The sequence below is a fragment of the Periophthalmus magnuspinnatus genome, chromosome 15 (genome assembly GCF_009829125.3).
Source record: "Periophthalmus magnuspinnatus isolate fPerMag1 chromosome 15, fPerMag1.2.pri, whole genome shotgun sequence".
Lineage (NCBI taxonomy): Eukaryota > Metazoa > Chordata > Actinopteri > Gobiiformes > Gobiidae > Periophthalmus > Periophthalmus magnuspinnatus.
In genome coordinates this window covers 17,894,702-17,911,351 of record NC_047140.1, presented here as the reverse complement: position 1 = coordinate 17,911,351, position 16,650 = coordinate 17,894,702, and the positions used below count along the sequence as shown (strand labels likewise).

The 16,650-nt window shown below is 37.7% G+C and overlaps 1 protein-coding gene across 1 annotated transcript in view; it reads right to left on the bottom strand.

Moving 5' to 3' along the window:
- Nucleotides 1-2,072: 2,072 nt before the first annotated feature.
- The window catches only part of LOC117382311 (serine/threonine-protein kinase 32C-like), a 187,171-nt gene continuing 172,593 nt past the window's right edge, over nucleotides 2,073-16,650 (bottom strand). The window contains exons 9-12 of the mRNA XM_033979444.2: nucleotides 15,178-15,303; nucleotides 14,567-14,695; nucleotides 8,910-8,977; nucleotides 2,073-8,129 (exon numbers count right to left, since the gene is read on the bottom strand). Of these exons, the coding sequence (XP_033835335.1) occupies nucleotides 7,934-8,129; nucleotides 8,910-8,977; nucleotides 14,567-14,695; nucleotides 15,178-15,303 (519 nt within the window). The 3' untranslated portion in view covers nucleotides 2,073-7,933. The remainder of the gene's footprint in view (nucleotides 8,130-8,909; nucleotides 8,978-14,566; nucleotides 14,696-15,177; nucleotides 15,304-16,650) is intronic.

Sequence of the window (16,650 nt, the reverse complement as noted above, 5' to 3'; positions counted from 1 at the left end):
GAGTTTGCCATAAAATTATAAAATAAAGATTTTACATTCAAATTTAACATATCTTCAAAACATCTGTTGTGATCATCATTATTATTATTATTATTATTTTGATATTGCCTATGTTTATTCCTTATTTTTATACATGCCTTTAATTGTATCGGAGTTTATGTTGTATTATTATTACTCACTGTCATCATAAAAAATAAATATAGATCTATATGTGATTCAGATATTCATCATATTCAGGATGTTATTCCTGTCTCCCGTAGCGACAGGCCCTAAATTATAAATAAAGCTTTCTCCTGAACCTTTCTCAACCCTTTCACGATTAAAAACAATAGTGACTTTATTTGTGTCTCGTGGCCTGCTCTAACCTCACCTTAGTGGATATTTTATTTATATTGAAAATCCTGGTTTATTTATAAGCAGATAATCCATTATTCACAGTACAACTTGTGAATGTATTATTGATTTGTCTGTCTTTCCGCAGACAGTGGAAGACGCAGTGAACAGGCTGGAGGGGGAACTCGTCGGGCTGCTGGATAAAATTGAGGATCCTCAGTGGAGCCCCCTGGTGGACAGCACAGGCCAGAAAAGTGTGGATATTTTTGAAGACCCACCGCACAGAGAGTGATGAATGGGACACTAAAGAGCACTAAAAATGGACTTGAAAAATGTAAAAAAAAAAAAGGAAAATATATGAATAACTTGAATTCATCAATTTGTTTCTCTTCTCTCTCTTCTATTATTTACTTAATTTAATTACTTTTAATCAGAGGAACAGCCATCAACTGATCTCAGGTAAGAGTAAAAATACTTCATATTAATAATTCTTAAGTATAACTGTCGTAACATCAGATATATAATTTAAAGTTATACAATTTGAAGGACAAATCAATGAATAATACACAAAATTTGGTATTCAAAAGTCATACCACAAAATCACATATGAAGGAGTAGCACAAGAAACGCAAATGTTCAGATCATTTCATATTGTTAACATAAAGCTTTTGTCACTTGTGGACTTGGGAGGTGGGAAGAGTAGAGTGAGACCTTGTACTTAAGTAAAAGTACTGTTACACTGTTAAATATTACTGAAGGAGAGCAGTTATTTTGTCTGATTGTATGAAAAAGTGAATGTAACTGAGAATCTACCTTTGCTTTTAATTAGACTAGTAGTTTGTGAAAAGGCCATTTAAACCATGCAGTGTGTTGTAAAATCATCTATTTATAGCATAAAATGAGACCTTATGATACGACCTATATAATTAACGGGCTTGACAGTTGCTGAGAATGATAAATACACAGTTTGTTGTGATGTCCCATTTCATCCAAGTATAGCCAAGTGCAAACAACTGCAAACGCAAACACTTCTTAGTGTGAAAAAGTCATAGAAAAAAAAGCAACAGAGAACAAAAACAATAAATCTTTAACAGTAACATGAGAACTATGTTAAAATTGAAGTAAACCACTAATATGGATGTATATGTATTGTAAACATAAAGGATGCACACACAATCTGTCCCTGTGCTTTATCTTTGTGACATAACATGAGATGCTGGTTGACTTTGCTCTGAATAAACACCAAACACCTGCTCCATCATTTAGTCCTATTATATTTTTGTTCTGTTTGATTCACGCTCCAAAAGCAGCTGATTGTGCAAGAAGTTCACACACGTACCTACACACATACAACTGTAGTTTTGCTTATGATGCAATTGATACATTACATTCAAGATTATAAAACATACTTAACATTTCTGATGAAGGTGCAGTCTTAATCTTTAGGTTTCAACTTATACAGAAATTTCAAAGTGTGTCAGCAACATTAAATAATAAATTAGATCAAATTATTACATTTAGAGATCATTTTATTTGCTTTTCTACTTCAACTAACGCTGGTTGAATCTTAGTTATGTCTTTTTTTTTTGCTCTTTTTCTGTTGTAGAGCTGGTTTAGATCAGTTTCTACTTTCATATTTTTAGGTAGTACTTGATACACAACTATGCACCTGGAGTATACATGTATAAAGCCACCCTTGACTCACCGGCGCCCCCTTCTGTCCACCCTATTAGAGACAAACAAGCATTAAAACCACATCATTTCTGTAAGGGCTTTTATTTCTTTATCAAAGCAGTTGAAGCAGCATGTCCATTTTACACAGAGCATTACCAGTCCAGTTTCAGTTCATAAACGGCACAAAACATTAGGCAAAATATATATGACAACGGACGAAGTCTTTGTCACAGACCCGAACATGAGGTGTGTGGGACGTCCCGTAGAGAGGACACATGCGACTGATGCTGGTTCAACACAAGCACAAATGTCTTCTTTAGATTGTCCATAAACACCAAACGTATTCAGGTAACAGAGAAACAAGGCAGGAGCGTCCTTAACATCGTCCAATGAGAGACCGTTTATCCGAATAGAAATGTTTTTGCACAAAGTCGTGGTGAGAATCAGATTAACAACGATTATTAATGAGTGACATATAATACACGTTCAGTTCAACACCATTCACTGTCACCAAGATGTGATAGAACAACAACAACAACTGGTCACTGGTCACATTTGAGACCTAAATAAAATGTTGTTTTGAAGTGGCTCAGTGGTAGGGTTACAGAGCATATGTATCGTAACTCAGCCACCTCAAAGTTGGGAGTTAAATCTGAGTCCTGTTTGGCAGTTTGTCGAATGTCTCTACACACTCTCAACACCATTTTAAGCAATATTTTTTCAGTAAAATGTCATAAAGAAGTAAAACGTGGTAATACTTGGATGTTTTATGTGTAACTTTGTATAATAACTGTACTTAATATTTGAAAGTATAAGTAAAAAATTATGTAGATTCTTATTGCAGCTTTTTTTTCAGGTTTCTTGCCTATTCATCGGTTTCAGTTTCCTGTAGGACTGGGGGGTAAAGGGTACTGTTTACCCAAGGCCCAGTGCAGGGACACAAGGTCACAATGTCTGTAATGTGCATTTTTTCATCAAACAACATAAAATGCAGGTTCACCAAGATGATTTGGACCCAGCACCCCAAGAATTTGGTGCTACGATCCTGGTTTCCTGTTAAGCCACTATCTTGACTACTTTTCTCTGTTCAAAAGATGTAATATTTTGTTTTAATTTGTTTATTGTTATGGCAAGTGTGCTAATTTTCCATCACATCCATCACAAACACATTCAAATCAGAAAAATGGCGAATAAGAAAAGTTTATCTTTAGAGAACTGGATGCATGACCTCATTTGTCAACTAAATATAACACCATGTGACAGACCAGTTTGCTAATGTTGCTATATCACAACTTGAGTACACTTCAGATGTGATAAAATGCGCAAAAAGTACCTGTAATTTTAAGTTCAGCAGTGAGTTGTGTTGGTTTCGATGAAAAGCTGGCTCTTTCCTTCACTGCACAGATACAAAACATTTAAACCCATCAGAAGACACAAGCTCTGACCACAGAATGCACTGGATATTGTCTAAGAATCATGCCTCCGAATAACACTGGATTACACCATGTACAAGTGTCACGTACTATATTCACCTCCAGATAAGGCCTGGGTTACTCTTTCGGACCATAGGTTTGTCTATAGTAAAACTCCATGCACAAATGAGTGAGCTCTGGTCATGCACGAGAAGCATAATACTGGGGCATTTCAGAGGATGCCATTTTATATTCATAGAAACAAATGACTAAAACTAATTTGAATATACTGCGTAATGTTAAAGTACAGCTCAGCGTTTAAGGCTGCAGTCTCAGAGGGAAATGAGAGGATAAAACACGCTGGACGTAACTTGTATTTCTGCTGAACACTATCCTCTTTTGGCCTGGAGCATTTTGGGAGGTTTTGTTTTTTGTCTGTTGGAATATTCGCCTCTAAAAATATGACATTATGTGTAGTTTGTGGTTGTCAGAGTTGGGAAGTAACTAAATACAGGCACGAAAATACAGAATATTGATTTTGAGTAAAACTGTGCTCCAAATACATGCTGGTACTTGCAATTTTCAGTTCAAACAGCAAAGTATTAGTAAGGTGAACAAACATAAAGCAGTTTTAAATCTATGGGTTTTTACACATTAATTGAATGCAACTTAATGAATATTTGTAATTATTCAGAATGCAGTACTCTGTTTGGACTCTGATACCATGTAACCAAATATATTCTCCATGTACATGAATACAACACAGGTATTCATTCGTATTATGTAACTAAATACATTTTCAAATTATTCTTCCCAATGCTGATGGTTATTAGTGAGACAAGTCAGAACCCATAGATCCCATAAATGCACATGGATGTTGTGTCCTTTAGCAAGACACTTCATCCACATTGCTTATACATGTATATGAATGTGGTGTATACTTGAGTGATTGGTACTGTTTAGAAATGCTAACAGAATGGCAGCCGTGATTCTGTCAGTCTACCCCAGGGCAGCTGTGGCTACTGAAGTACTGTGCCATTACCAGATGTGGAGTGAATGGATAATGACACTATGGGAGTAATGCCAAAGTTGTAAATAAAAATGTCGTTCTAAATTTGAAATCCTCTGGCAAATTTTCAAATGATCTTTTATTTTCACATTTCCCTCTGTGAGACCAAGCGGTTAAGTTGGCTGATCTTTGACTCCTGTAATAGTAAATCTAATCTGAAATACATCTCTGTACATATAATATTCTGCTTGTATAAATGAAGGGTCTCGCATTAGGAGAACTGAACACAGTAAACACACATTCATTCACTCATATTCCTTAGAAATGGTTTAAATGCAAATGGTAGAAAAGCTTTGGCATGTTCTGCCGACAAGTTGTGCCTGCACACTTGGATAGGAGCTCTTCCACTGTCTCCCACATAAAACTGTGAGTGTAACTACTGCTGTTTACGCTATTTACATGGTTAATTATTGTCCAGGCCAAAGGGTTTAAGGTGGACTCTGCTACATGTTTCCAGGTCTGACCGAGATTCATAATACCACCTTAAAGGTCCTATATTACGCAAAACTGACTTGTGAGTTTTTAGCCATTTTATAAAGTTGTGTTGTGTTTCATTCACACATGTTTGAGTAAACTTTTATTATTAGTCTGTTACATCTCCAAAGCTCAAAATGCTCTGTTCCACTTTGTGATGTCATGAAGCAGTAGTTTTCAATTTAACAGCTACATTTTGCCTTTTGTTCAGTACGGTAGGGCAATTTCAGGGCTGAAATTATCCAAATGATTTTAGTGAAGGTGTCTGGAGTTTAAAAACACAGTGGAGCTCTTTCTGTATTACTACATGACATCACAAGGTGGAACAGAGTGTTTTATGTTTGAGAGAAGAACTTTTAATATGTTAAACATGTGTGAATGAAACGAAACACAATTCCAGGTATGTTTTTTATGAGGAAGCAACATTACAACATAGATCAGAAAACAGCGTAATATAGGCCCTTAAAATGTACTGCTATCACTATGACAGTAATAGTACCAACAGCTACAAATACAGCCCCAGAAAAACTTAAGATGGAGTAGGTGATTCAAGATGGTCAAAAATACTGAAACAACATCTCTAATTATTTGTAACATGTTTGTGGAATGGCATTGGCCCCGTACATTAAATTGGCAGCCATTTTAACCTATCTTTGACTGTGAAATCTGGAGTTTTTTCCCATACATTATAGTACCTTGTTGAACCCAAAAGACAGTTGTATGTTAAGAACAGTTAAGAACACTGTACATTTATATAATACATTATTTGGAACACAAAAACAAGTATATACGTAAACAAGGCAGTTTACAGACTCGGATAACACTAATAATTGTCAGGCACATCTTAAAGATTTTTTTAACTCATCATTGTTGTGTCTATGGTAAATGGCAACCAAAACATATACCACATAAGAGGGTCTTATTACAGTAACTAGTTATGTAATAGGTTTGTTATCATTAAAATACTTTACACTAGTTCAGAAAAAAGTACATTTTTCCTCACTTTTTCACACATAAGGCGTTATGCAAAATCTGAATTGAAAATTTGAACACTTAAGGTGGGACTAAACACCTAAATTCCTTCCAAATAGAGCTGCTAAACTGGACAGTATCTGGAGGACTAAAGAAGAGAGTGAGTGGGAGTAGGAGCGAGATCTGGGGGTATAAGAAACACTGTAATTGGTCTAACAGGTATCCACACTTCAAACTCCGCCCCTGCAGCCAGATGTTTGTAATTACAATCAGTCATGTGTGATGTCACATAGTACCTGAGATTGCCGTGGCCACTGAAGGCAGCACACGCTCAGTTTTGACTGTTTATGACCAGAAACCTGCAAATTTTACGTAACTTACACTAAAATTGCCAAAAAAGGAGTAGACAATACTATAATACACCACAGTATAGAATATTAAGTAGTACAAAAAAAAAGCTGATGTAGTGTTTAGTGTTGATTAACTTACATAGCTCAGATTGTCTCATTATTGTATTGTATTTGTAATGAGTTGGCAACATAATAACTAAAACAGAAGTAAAGAGAGTTATTAGTCCCTCAAAAATACTGCCCCGGTGTCTGAGATGGATCAGATTCATCTTTCCACTCACACACTTGCTAACCCCTCTACCACTTTGTTACTCTATGCTTTTGGCGCCAACTAGTGGTGAAACTTCAGATTGCCATTTACTATAAGACAGAACGCATAAGTACCACAATAACCTTCATGTCAGGCTTTAAATCTAGCAGCCACAACAATCTCCATACGACAAAGCGATGATTTGGATTAGAAGAAAACACGTCAAAGGGAAGAATGACGTAACAACTACTCCTCTGTCGCTCCGTGAATAATTCAGGTGTCCCCATTAGGTTTGGAGGGAGCGGGAAGGCTGAGAGGACGATGCATCCCTCCAAAACATCCCAAAAAACATCCCAAAGACAAGCTATTGCTCCCAGTGTCATCATTTAGTCCGTGCACTGCAGCCTCCTTCTGATTTTCCATAGTCTTATATTTGTCATGCGATCCTGTTACATTGCATAGAAGAAAGAGCTTATAGTGAATAATGAAGAGGAGGAGAAGGGGAAGTTTAAGAACGATTCACTCATGTCGTATCAATAAATGCTACAAGGAAACTAAACAAATAGTTTTTAAGTAAGTTTGTATGTGGTGCCTGTTCAGAGTGGATAGAGAAAACCGAGTGTGGAGAGATGGACATAATAAAAAAAGCAGCAGCAGTGAAATATTAACGTTTAAAGAAGACCTATTGTGCTCCATTTTGTGTTTTTTATAAAGTACAAATATCTGAACCAGCTGGTAAATGCTTAACAGCACAGTCCTTACACCAATTCCCGCAAGTAGTTTTAAGTTTGTATTGAGCTTCAGTTACTTTAACACTTTAGTTTGGTGTTTTTATTCATTTATTTTTAATCTTGTTGTTTAATTTGTGAAGCATTTGGTGGTTTTATCTGTGAAACATGTGATACAAATAAGTCTTCTTAATTTTGATGTGGAAAATCTTGGCTGCTTTCCCATTTAATCAAACGCTACAGATAAAAATTTGGACACAGAACTAAACCTGGACTAAAATAGGGCAAAAGGTTGGAACATTTAATCTAATAAATGAGATTCCACTGATTTTACTTTCCCGAAACCGAACAGCCTGGTTGTCGCTGGCATGAAACATAATTTGAGTTTGATTCTAACTATTAAAAAAATGTGTCATTGTGGACCCGGAACGTCTTGTGATGTTTGATGCCAACGTTTTAAAATTTCATCCAACAATCACCACATACAAACATATTTAAAGATTTAAAAACTATTAACTTATACCATGTTGAAAAGTTGAATCTACTATAAGCACAGGAGCAGCTGTGTGTAAGTGTAGACTCCTGGTTCTCCAAAAACTAGAGTTGGACTGAGGTTTTTATCAAAGACATGGCACAAATGCAGCCGGTCTCCATGGCAACGGGAGGAGGTGCTAGCAGCTGCCAGGGGAGGAGCAAACCGAGCCGCACATGCTCAGTTTGGACGAGGTCTCGGGTCCGGGGTCCTGGTCCGGGTCCTGGTCTGGTTCTGGGTCTTGGGGGTCTTCGTCTGTAGCTCCCACCTCTGGTTCTCCGTCTCCGCTGTCACCGCCCGCCTCAGAGGGACCCTCCTCCTGGCGCCTTTTTAGTCTATGAGGGAAATAATAAGACATTTTTGCAAACACGATAAGAGACATTTTCTATTCAAATATGTATAAGCTGTTTACATGGCAAGCCAAAATCACATGCTTTGACAAAACTATATCCTGTTTCCGCGTGATTGACAGGCAAATGACCAATCAGAGAGATGCATGGTCCATTTGTGTCAAAACAAATATGGCAGCACACGTAAAAGCCCCGAACTCTCATTTATCTCATGTAAAAGAAGTTATATTTATAAGATCTGAACGATACAACCATTTTCAAGAAACACATGACGCAAATTAGCGGCTGCGATTAGACTGTCTCTAGTTCGGACGGAGGTTTTCCCGCTCTATTGTCTAGTCCCAAACCTTTTGTAATTTAACTTTCCTATAAATGACAAAAAGTGTGCAACAGGAAAAATACAATTATTAAAGGTGCATGATGTAACTTTTCTGGTGGAGGGCCGGGTACCTGCTGTTCTCCATTAGATGTTAATACTTTGCTTAGAATGTTTCACAGAAAAGCATAAAATTTTTTCTAAATAGAGACAAGCAAGTGATGTCCCCTGGTCAAGTTACAGTATGTGTTATATCTGTGGAGAGGCGAGCTCATTAACAGTAGGATTGCATGTTTTTGCAGATTAAAATGTTACTGAATAAATGCTCGAGAAGAAGATGGATCCGTTTAATTTCTGAAGGGCAGTAAAAATAAGGTTACCATAAGGTCACCATTATCACAAAGTTATACCAAAGCTTCATTTCTTATCACTAATCGGCATTGTCTTACTTTTCTCGGTTGAAGATCATAAACTCTTGCTGGACCACTTCAAGGCACTCTTGTAGATAGTCATTCTCCTGCAAAAACATAATACTTATTAGATTAGTTTATAAGCATTTCCCCATCAAACGCCATTAAACTAAAGCATCACTTGGGGTCATTTGAGTCAACAGTATGTCCTCAGAGTGCATTCATTTTGGCTGATCTTTTTAAACAAGTCAAAACATGTTTATGCTTCAAATTGGATTGGGCTAAAAATAGAAGCTCATATTTCTGACTGCACTCGGGGCTCTGAAGGCTCCATAATTTAATAACCTTGATAATAGCATGGCCCCTACAAGAGCACATGAACGCCACATAGGAAAACAGATGACTTAAAGCTACTGACTGTAATTAGACTGGCCGCCCTGTCGTGTTCTCACATATGACAACTAGATCCTATTCATTCAAACCAAGGAAAATCCAAAATTCCAACAGTAGTGCCAGGTGAGTGAAGAGGAGGACACAGTTTTTCATCTCATTTCGTCTATTTTAACATCTGTAATCCATAAAGCAGTGAGTATGATCAGTCTTACACAAACAGTATCCTTATGACCATTTGTTGGACTTTTCACCACATTTGTATATAAATGAAAGACCTAATTTAGAACCATGAGTGAAGAACTGTAGCTCCTCTCTTTTCACACTCTGACAAAAATATGTCCTTGGCAGTTGCTTCTAAATGGTTCTTATCCAAAAACGCTTTTTAGAATACAAAGAGGAAATTATCTGTAATCTGTCTCATTTCTGAAATGAATGTATTACACACTGATAAATTAAATGGCATTTACCCGAACTAGAAGAAACAAAGATCAGGTACAGACTCTTTAATAATAACTATAATTATGCTCTTAGAAACACACGGGGTTCACAGTTTGGTTGTTTTATTAACTCACAGCTGAATCATGTTACTCACACTCAGTGGAGCTAAACTAATTTTGTTGCCACAGCTGCCCCGGGTCAGACTAATGGAAGTGTGGCTGTCAATCTGCATTTAAACCCCGTCTCTCTCTTACTCTCACACCACATTCAAACATACTATATAGACCAGGGGGGTGAACACTTGGACACTTTATAATACTGGTCACCTTAATAAGTCATGTTTGCACTGTTGTTCTGATGCTGTTGTATATATTTTCTTCCTCTAAGTATTTTATTTTATTTTTAAGCAGATCTTTTTTATCCTTGTGCATGCCCTTATTTGTATTTATTCAGTGTTTTTATGTTGCACTTCAGCACCAAAGTAAGTTCCTCGTTTGTGAGCCGTGTTCACTGACAATGGCAATAAAAGTCTTCTGATTCTGAAGTGTCTTTCCCAACAATATCTACTCGTCAAACAACCAGAGTTTATTGGTGAACTCTTTACCATAGATCATTCATTTATAGTTTATTTTAGCATCCACACTTCTACATCCGCACTTGTCTATTCCCCTCCATCGCCTCCACCTCTGCTTGAAGACAGCCACTCTAATGGGACAGCCTGTTGTTTTGTTTTGCTCACGTGCTATCCGCTAATGCTAACACGTGCAGCCTGCCGGAGTGACGTTAATGACAATGTAGTCACGATGATGAGGGTTTGATGGGACCGGGGCGCTGCTGATGAATGCAGAGGGAAAACTGTGCTAAACAACAATAACAACAGCAGCACAAAGAGGGCGCCGTGTTTGAAGAAATCAGGACAAAACTTAGAGCTGGGAGAATCAAGAATTTGACTTGACAAGAGACGAGAAACAAAGAGTGTGCTATGAAGAATCTACCACTATTAACAAAAATCTCATAATTATGCGATGGGTTTTCCGCTTTCTGTTATATGCAACATTTTGAGGACATTTTCCTGGTCAAAAAGTATAATATTTTGATTTAAATTATTAATCGCTACGGCAACAAGTCACATTTTTCGTCATTACAAAACTCGTAAAAACCTACAGTTCTATAAACATTCTGAATGGTCCACTATGGAACTTTGATACCGGTTTACCTGGAATATTCCACAATATGACATTAAACTCATCTATCTTGCATTTATTCAGTACAGGTGTGTTTAATTGCCCTGAAAAACATGCATTCTTACTGTGAGCGTGGTCCCCTCTCCACAGATCTGACCAGTAACTTAGCTTTTGGTGTCACCTGCTTCTTTGTTTAAGTTAATGCCATACTGTGGAAAATGCAGGTAAAATAATGACATCTGCATGGTGAAAAGTAGATGGCAGAGTTAAATCTATGGGTCACTGGATAATTCACAGTCGATATTCTGAATCCTCAAAAACCTGCGCCTGAAAACTAATAGAATAAAGCGTATTTTCTTATAGTATTTTAATTATTTTGGGCCAATCAGAATATGGTCACAGATACAGTATTTCTGAATATTAATCAAACTCAAATCTCTTATAACTTGGCATCTCTGTGACTCTGTAATCTAATGCATTTTAACGTCTTCATTTCAGACCTTCGCACGTTCCCCATAGACACTGTCACTAAAGGCCAGACTCACATCTGATCCATCCATCCATCAAACCCACGTTTTCAGTGTCGGACACACTCTACTCCTCCCTGACTTTCATTCTCTCTCTCTTCCTTCCTTCAACTCTCACTCATTCCCTCCTTCACTCCCCCACCAACTCACTTACCCCGTTCTCTATCTATTTATACACTTTTCACTCTCTTTCTCTTGATTCCTTCTATCCCTTGTTATCTATTTTTCTAACACTGTTGATCTCTCCATTCCGTCTCTCTTCCACCCTTTTTATCCTCACTCTCTTGCTCGTTCTCAATCCTTCTCTCTCTCCATTCCTCCCTTCCTTCCCCTCTCATCAGTCCCACTTGCTCTTCTTTATCATCTCTTTCTCTTTCTTCCCTCCCCCATCTCTGTTTCTCCCCAACCTCCTTCCCACCCTCACTATATCTCTTTCCATCACTCCTTTTTGTCTCCCTCTCTCTCATTCCACTTCTTCCCTCTCTTTCTCCTCACCCTCCCCTTCCTCCCTGTATCTCTCTCTCCATCTCTCACACGATCTCTCACTCTCCACCTCTTTCCACCGATTCCCTCTATCCTTTTTATCTATTTCTCTAACACTGTTGACCTCTTTCCTCCCTTCTCTCTTCCACCCTTTATCCTCACTCTCTTGCTCGCTATCAATCTTTGTCTCTCTCCATTCCTCCCTTCCTCCCTCTCTTCTGTCCCACTCGCTCTTCTTTATCATCTCTTTCTCTCTCTTCCCTGCCTCTATCTCTATTTCTCCCCAACCTCCTTCCCACCCTCACTATATTTCTTTCATCACTCCTTTTTGTCTCCCTCTCTCTCTCACACTCCCTCTCCACTTCTTCCCTCTCATTCTCCTCACCCTCCCCTTCCTCCTATCTCTCTCTCTCCCTCCCTCCCTCACTCTCCATCTCTTTCCATCCCTCCATCTCCCTTCCTCCCTCACCCACAGAAGCATTCTTCATTTTCTCTGACCTGCGCTTGAGGCTTGTTCTGAACTTTGTCCAAAATCCCCCCCCAAAAAAGGTGAGTAATCCCGACATAACATTTTTAGACCTCATCTCACCCGGTCTGAGATTTGGGGCAAAACATGACCCTAAAATGTGTTGTACTGAACCGTGACATTACATAATATCTATGGAGTTGTAACATGATCTGTCTCATTTGCAGAATTCACTGGAGCCGTTAACTAAATTAATCAAATGTATATGTATTTTTCTTTTTAGCCCATTTAATCCAACGCATCCAAAAGCACTGAACATCACACCTGAGTGATTATCAATACAAAATCAACAGGTCCCATTCATCAAAACATCCATTCTATTCACGGGTTTCACAATATGACAACCTCCCTCCATGGTCATCACACTTAAGCAATTCAAATTAAAATATTATGTTTTTTGGATGAGGAAAGGTGCTGTATGGGTCCTGCAAAAGTCCTTCAAATCAGGAAGGAATTGTTGGTCTGAAACTCATGAATATTTTCAAATTGAGCTGGAGGACAGGTCAGATTTCTGTGGTGGAATATGCTGCAGATATGTTGACCTTGTTAATGATGAATATTCTTGTAATTACTGGGCCTGTCCACATGAAACTGTCCACTAAAACTGACACAAATAGGCCTGTCATGATAATTACAATATCGATTTATCGTTCAATACATGAAAGCTGGAACTATATTTTGGGGCTACGTTTCAAAATGTGTTATCGTCACAAATTTTTTCACTATAGCTTGCCATTATTCAGCCCTAAAGATGTGATTGTTTCTGTTGAATGGATTATAAAACATAATATATAACAACTTTGTCGAGCCAATCCCTCAAAATCATGATACGGTTCAACATTTGTGTGATTATTTCTTTCAAAACCAGTGAATCTCCCATAGACTTACATAGGCCCTAACTTCCATCTGAAATTATAATCACTTTCTAGAGCGTAAATGCAATGTACAAAATATCTCGTCTTATGTACTAGATCTTTACACTTCTCAAATATCCACTATGTCTGTCCCGTCTCCCTGGTCTCTGGCTTGTCCCGTGTCCACCGCAGACATCCATAAACCACGCCACACAATCGATCGTACAGGAAGTGTAGTTTAGAGCAGGATCTTTTCATGTGGGCTAAAAATATAACTGCATTCTACCATCAAACAGAATAAAGGCATTTAACACAGCCACATCTTCAGTCTCTCTTTCCTGTTCACTTCACACATAATGAAAATATGTTTTGCGGGGTTTTTTTTGTTTTTTTTTGTTTTTTTTAATGAAACTAAAACAACCACTATCAAAACGTCAAATAGGTCAGCATTTATTTTGAAGAGCATTTACGAAAAATTGACTCTTGTGATCTTTGGTTAATCTTTTTGAGTTCTACCTTGTGTCATGAAGCGGTAGTTTTCAAGTTAACAGATACTTTTTACCTATTGTTTAGAAGAAACGGGCAATTCCAGGGCTGAAATGACCCAAATGATTGTAGTGAAGATGCATGAAGTTTAAAAACACAGTGGAGCACTTCCTGTATTACCACATGACATCACAAGGTGGAACAAAGTGTTTTCTGTTTGAGAGAAGAACTGAGTTAAACATGTGTGAATGAAACAAAACACAACTCCAGGTCTGTTTGTGATGAGGAAACAACATTATAACTGATCTGAAAACACCGTAATATGTGCCCTTTAAACATGTTTTTACCCATTCTCACTGCTCTAGTCTGTTCTAATAATTGACACAAATAGAAAAAAAAACTGCTTGGTATCATGAACTGTAGCTATCCATAAGCAGGGCTGTCAGCACGTTCCATCATGTTTATGGGTGATATATTGTAAAGGATTAGGCGGCAATCAACCGAAATATAACATAATGGTCCAAGGGTGTCATATATTTTAAAACTCATAATAATGTCTTTAATTATTCAGGTTTGCACAATGCCGTGTAATATAAAAACAGCCATTAGAGGAAAAAGAGTTATTGCATATCCCCTTTAAATCATATTGAAGCAACCACCAGGGACGTTATTTTTTGTCTTATCAAACATGTTGTTGAATGAGAGTCGTGTCATGTTTCAACATAGAGCGTGATAAAAAGTAGTAGTAGCAGTAGTAGTAGCAGTAGTAGTAGCAGTAGTAGTAGTAGTAGTAGTATATACGTACAGACTGCGAATCCTTGCTGTTGTCACGGGAGCGGTTTTTGGCCAGCCTTTTCTTTTTCTTGTGAAGCGGTCGAGACTCCAGGATCATCTCCTCCAACTCGAACGTGGGGTCGCAGTGCAGACGTCCCTTCTGCTCACACACAGATGGAGTTAGAGAGATATGCAGAATAAAAGACACAAGAGCACTACTGATCTTGCATTTATAATTTAGTTTAGTATTTGGAATTATAGCACTGAATCTTCTTTAGAATACTTTATTATTAGGGTGCGTTCACATTTGTCCTGCTTCTGTAAAATACACAAACCTCATGTGCTTTTGGAGGATTAAGTCTAAACTAACTTAACTAATAGCTGACTAACCACTAAATAACAGAATAAATTACCTTAACTAAAGTGTTACTCTGATGTAGACTTAGATTAGTCCTGTTCAAGTCCTGATTTGATCTCATTTAGTCCCTATTTTGATGTGATGTGTGTGCAAATGAGAACGCACCCTTAGTGTCCACTACTTTTCATTTGTCATTTTTGTTTGTCTTGTTTCCAAGGTACTTTTTGAGCATAGATCTTCTGAATAACTCCTGGTATTGAAACTTGCACTGGAGTCCCACTCACATTAGGTACAAACCCGGGTTCCATCTTCTTCTCGTAGACGGCGTCCCAGTTGACGTCGGCGAGGTAGGAGGAGGTCTGCATGTCTGACAGGCTGGTGAAGCGGTGCTCAGGGTTAACTGTCAGCAGCTACAGAACACACATAAACAAAATGTAGGTAAAGGGAAAGTGAAATAACAAGAGGAGCTATGATTATCACATTGTAACATCAAATTGAGTAAACACCATGACCTTATATAAAAGAAACTATGGTAGATTTTGGGGCTGAAACCTTTATCAAAGCCAGAATCAAGCTAAAAACTCCCAAAACCACTGAACCAGAGACAAACAGCAGAAAGTTGGATGTTTTTCTCCTAAAAGCATCCAGGGACTCCTCTCTATCTTCACACTGACACAGACATGTCGTTTTGAAACAGAAAACTAACCCTGCATGATAATCAGGGCGCCATCCAAAACTCTCTTTCCTCTGCTGGTACATTTGTGTTTATAGTAAAGGTACATTTATTTAATCGTTTAGATACCATATTTCAGTCCAAATCAATTCATCTTTATTCCGGACTCATGGTTAATTTTTAAAACAGACAATGCCTAATATTCTTCATATTTTTGGCCCTAAAATAAGGAAACATTTTACATTTTAATCTGAAATATCCATTGTTCCAGTAGGTCCAAAGAATAAACTTTTTCAGTTTTTTCAATTTAGACTATTTTTTGGCTAAAAAGTTACATACTGTGGCTTTAATTTAAACATATATTGTTTAAAGCAATATATGTTTAAATTAATATTCATTTAATTACATTTTCTGTGAATCCTAATTTACCAGTAGATACTAACTTGTCTTTTCATGTTAATTGCAGTATTCTCAATCACTCAATGCCCTAATTTATTTGTAGTGAATATAAAATCATACTTTTCTTGCCAGTTTTGCTACAATTTTCTAAAGTCTTGCCTAACAATATAATATAATATCACCTAATTTGTGCTTACATCCTGTCAGATAAATAAACATATAACAAAAATGAATGACATGTAAGTAACCAACAGGGGGCAGTGTGAATCAAAAGAGCTGTCCTGTTTGAATCCCATTAGATGCAGTGTTTAAAAGCCATGATCTTTCACATCAGAGAAATGAGTCCAGTTGTGAGGTAGTGAGATACCATCTGTTATGCCCCTTTCCTCGGGATAAAAATGCTATTCCAGTGTAAGTCACTTTCCAGTGCTTATATAAGTGCGCATGTGTGGTGCCTTGTGACGCCCTGTTATCTGCTTTGGCGAGCTGCGTTCTGTATAAATAAACAGAGACCTTTCTGTTCTCACGTTCCTCCAACCATTATTCTGCCTGTCTCATCTGTCTCCTGTTTGGTACGCTACAATGGTGGCAGCGGTGCCGGCGTCCCTGCCAGGTTCAGAGAGGGCAGTGCGGATCAAACATTGTTCCTGAACTTGAGAGGCTGCCTGCTCTAGACAAAGTTGGC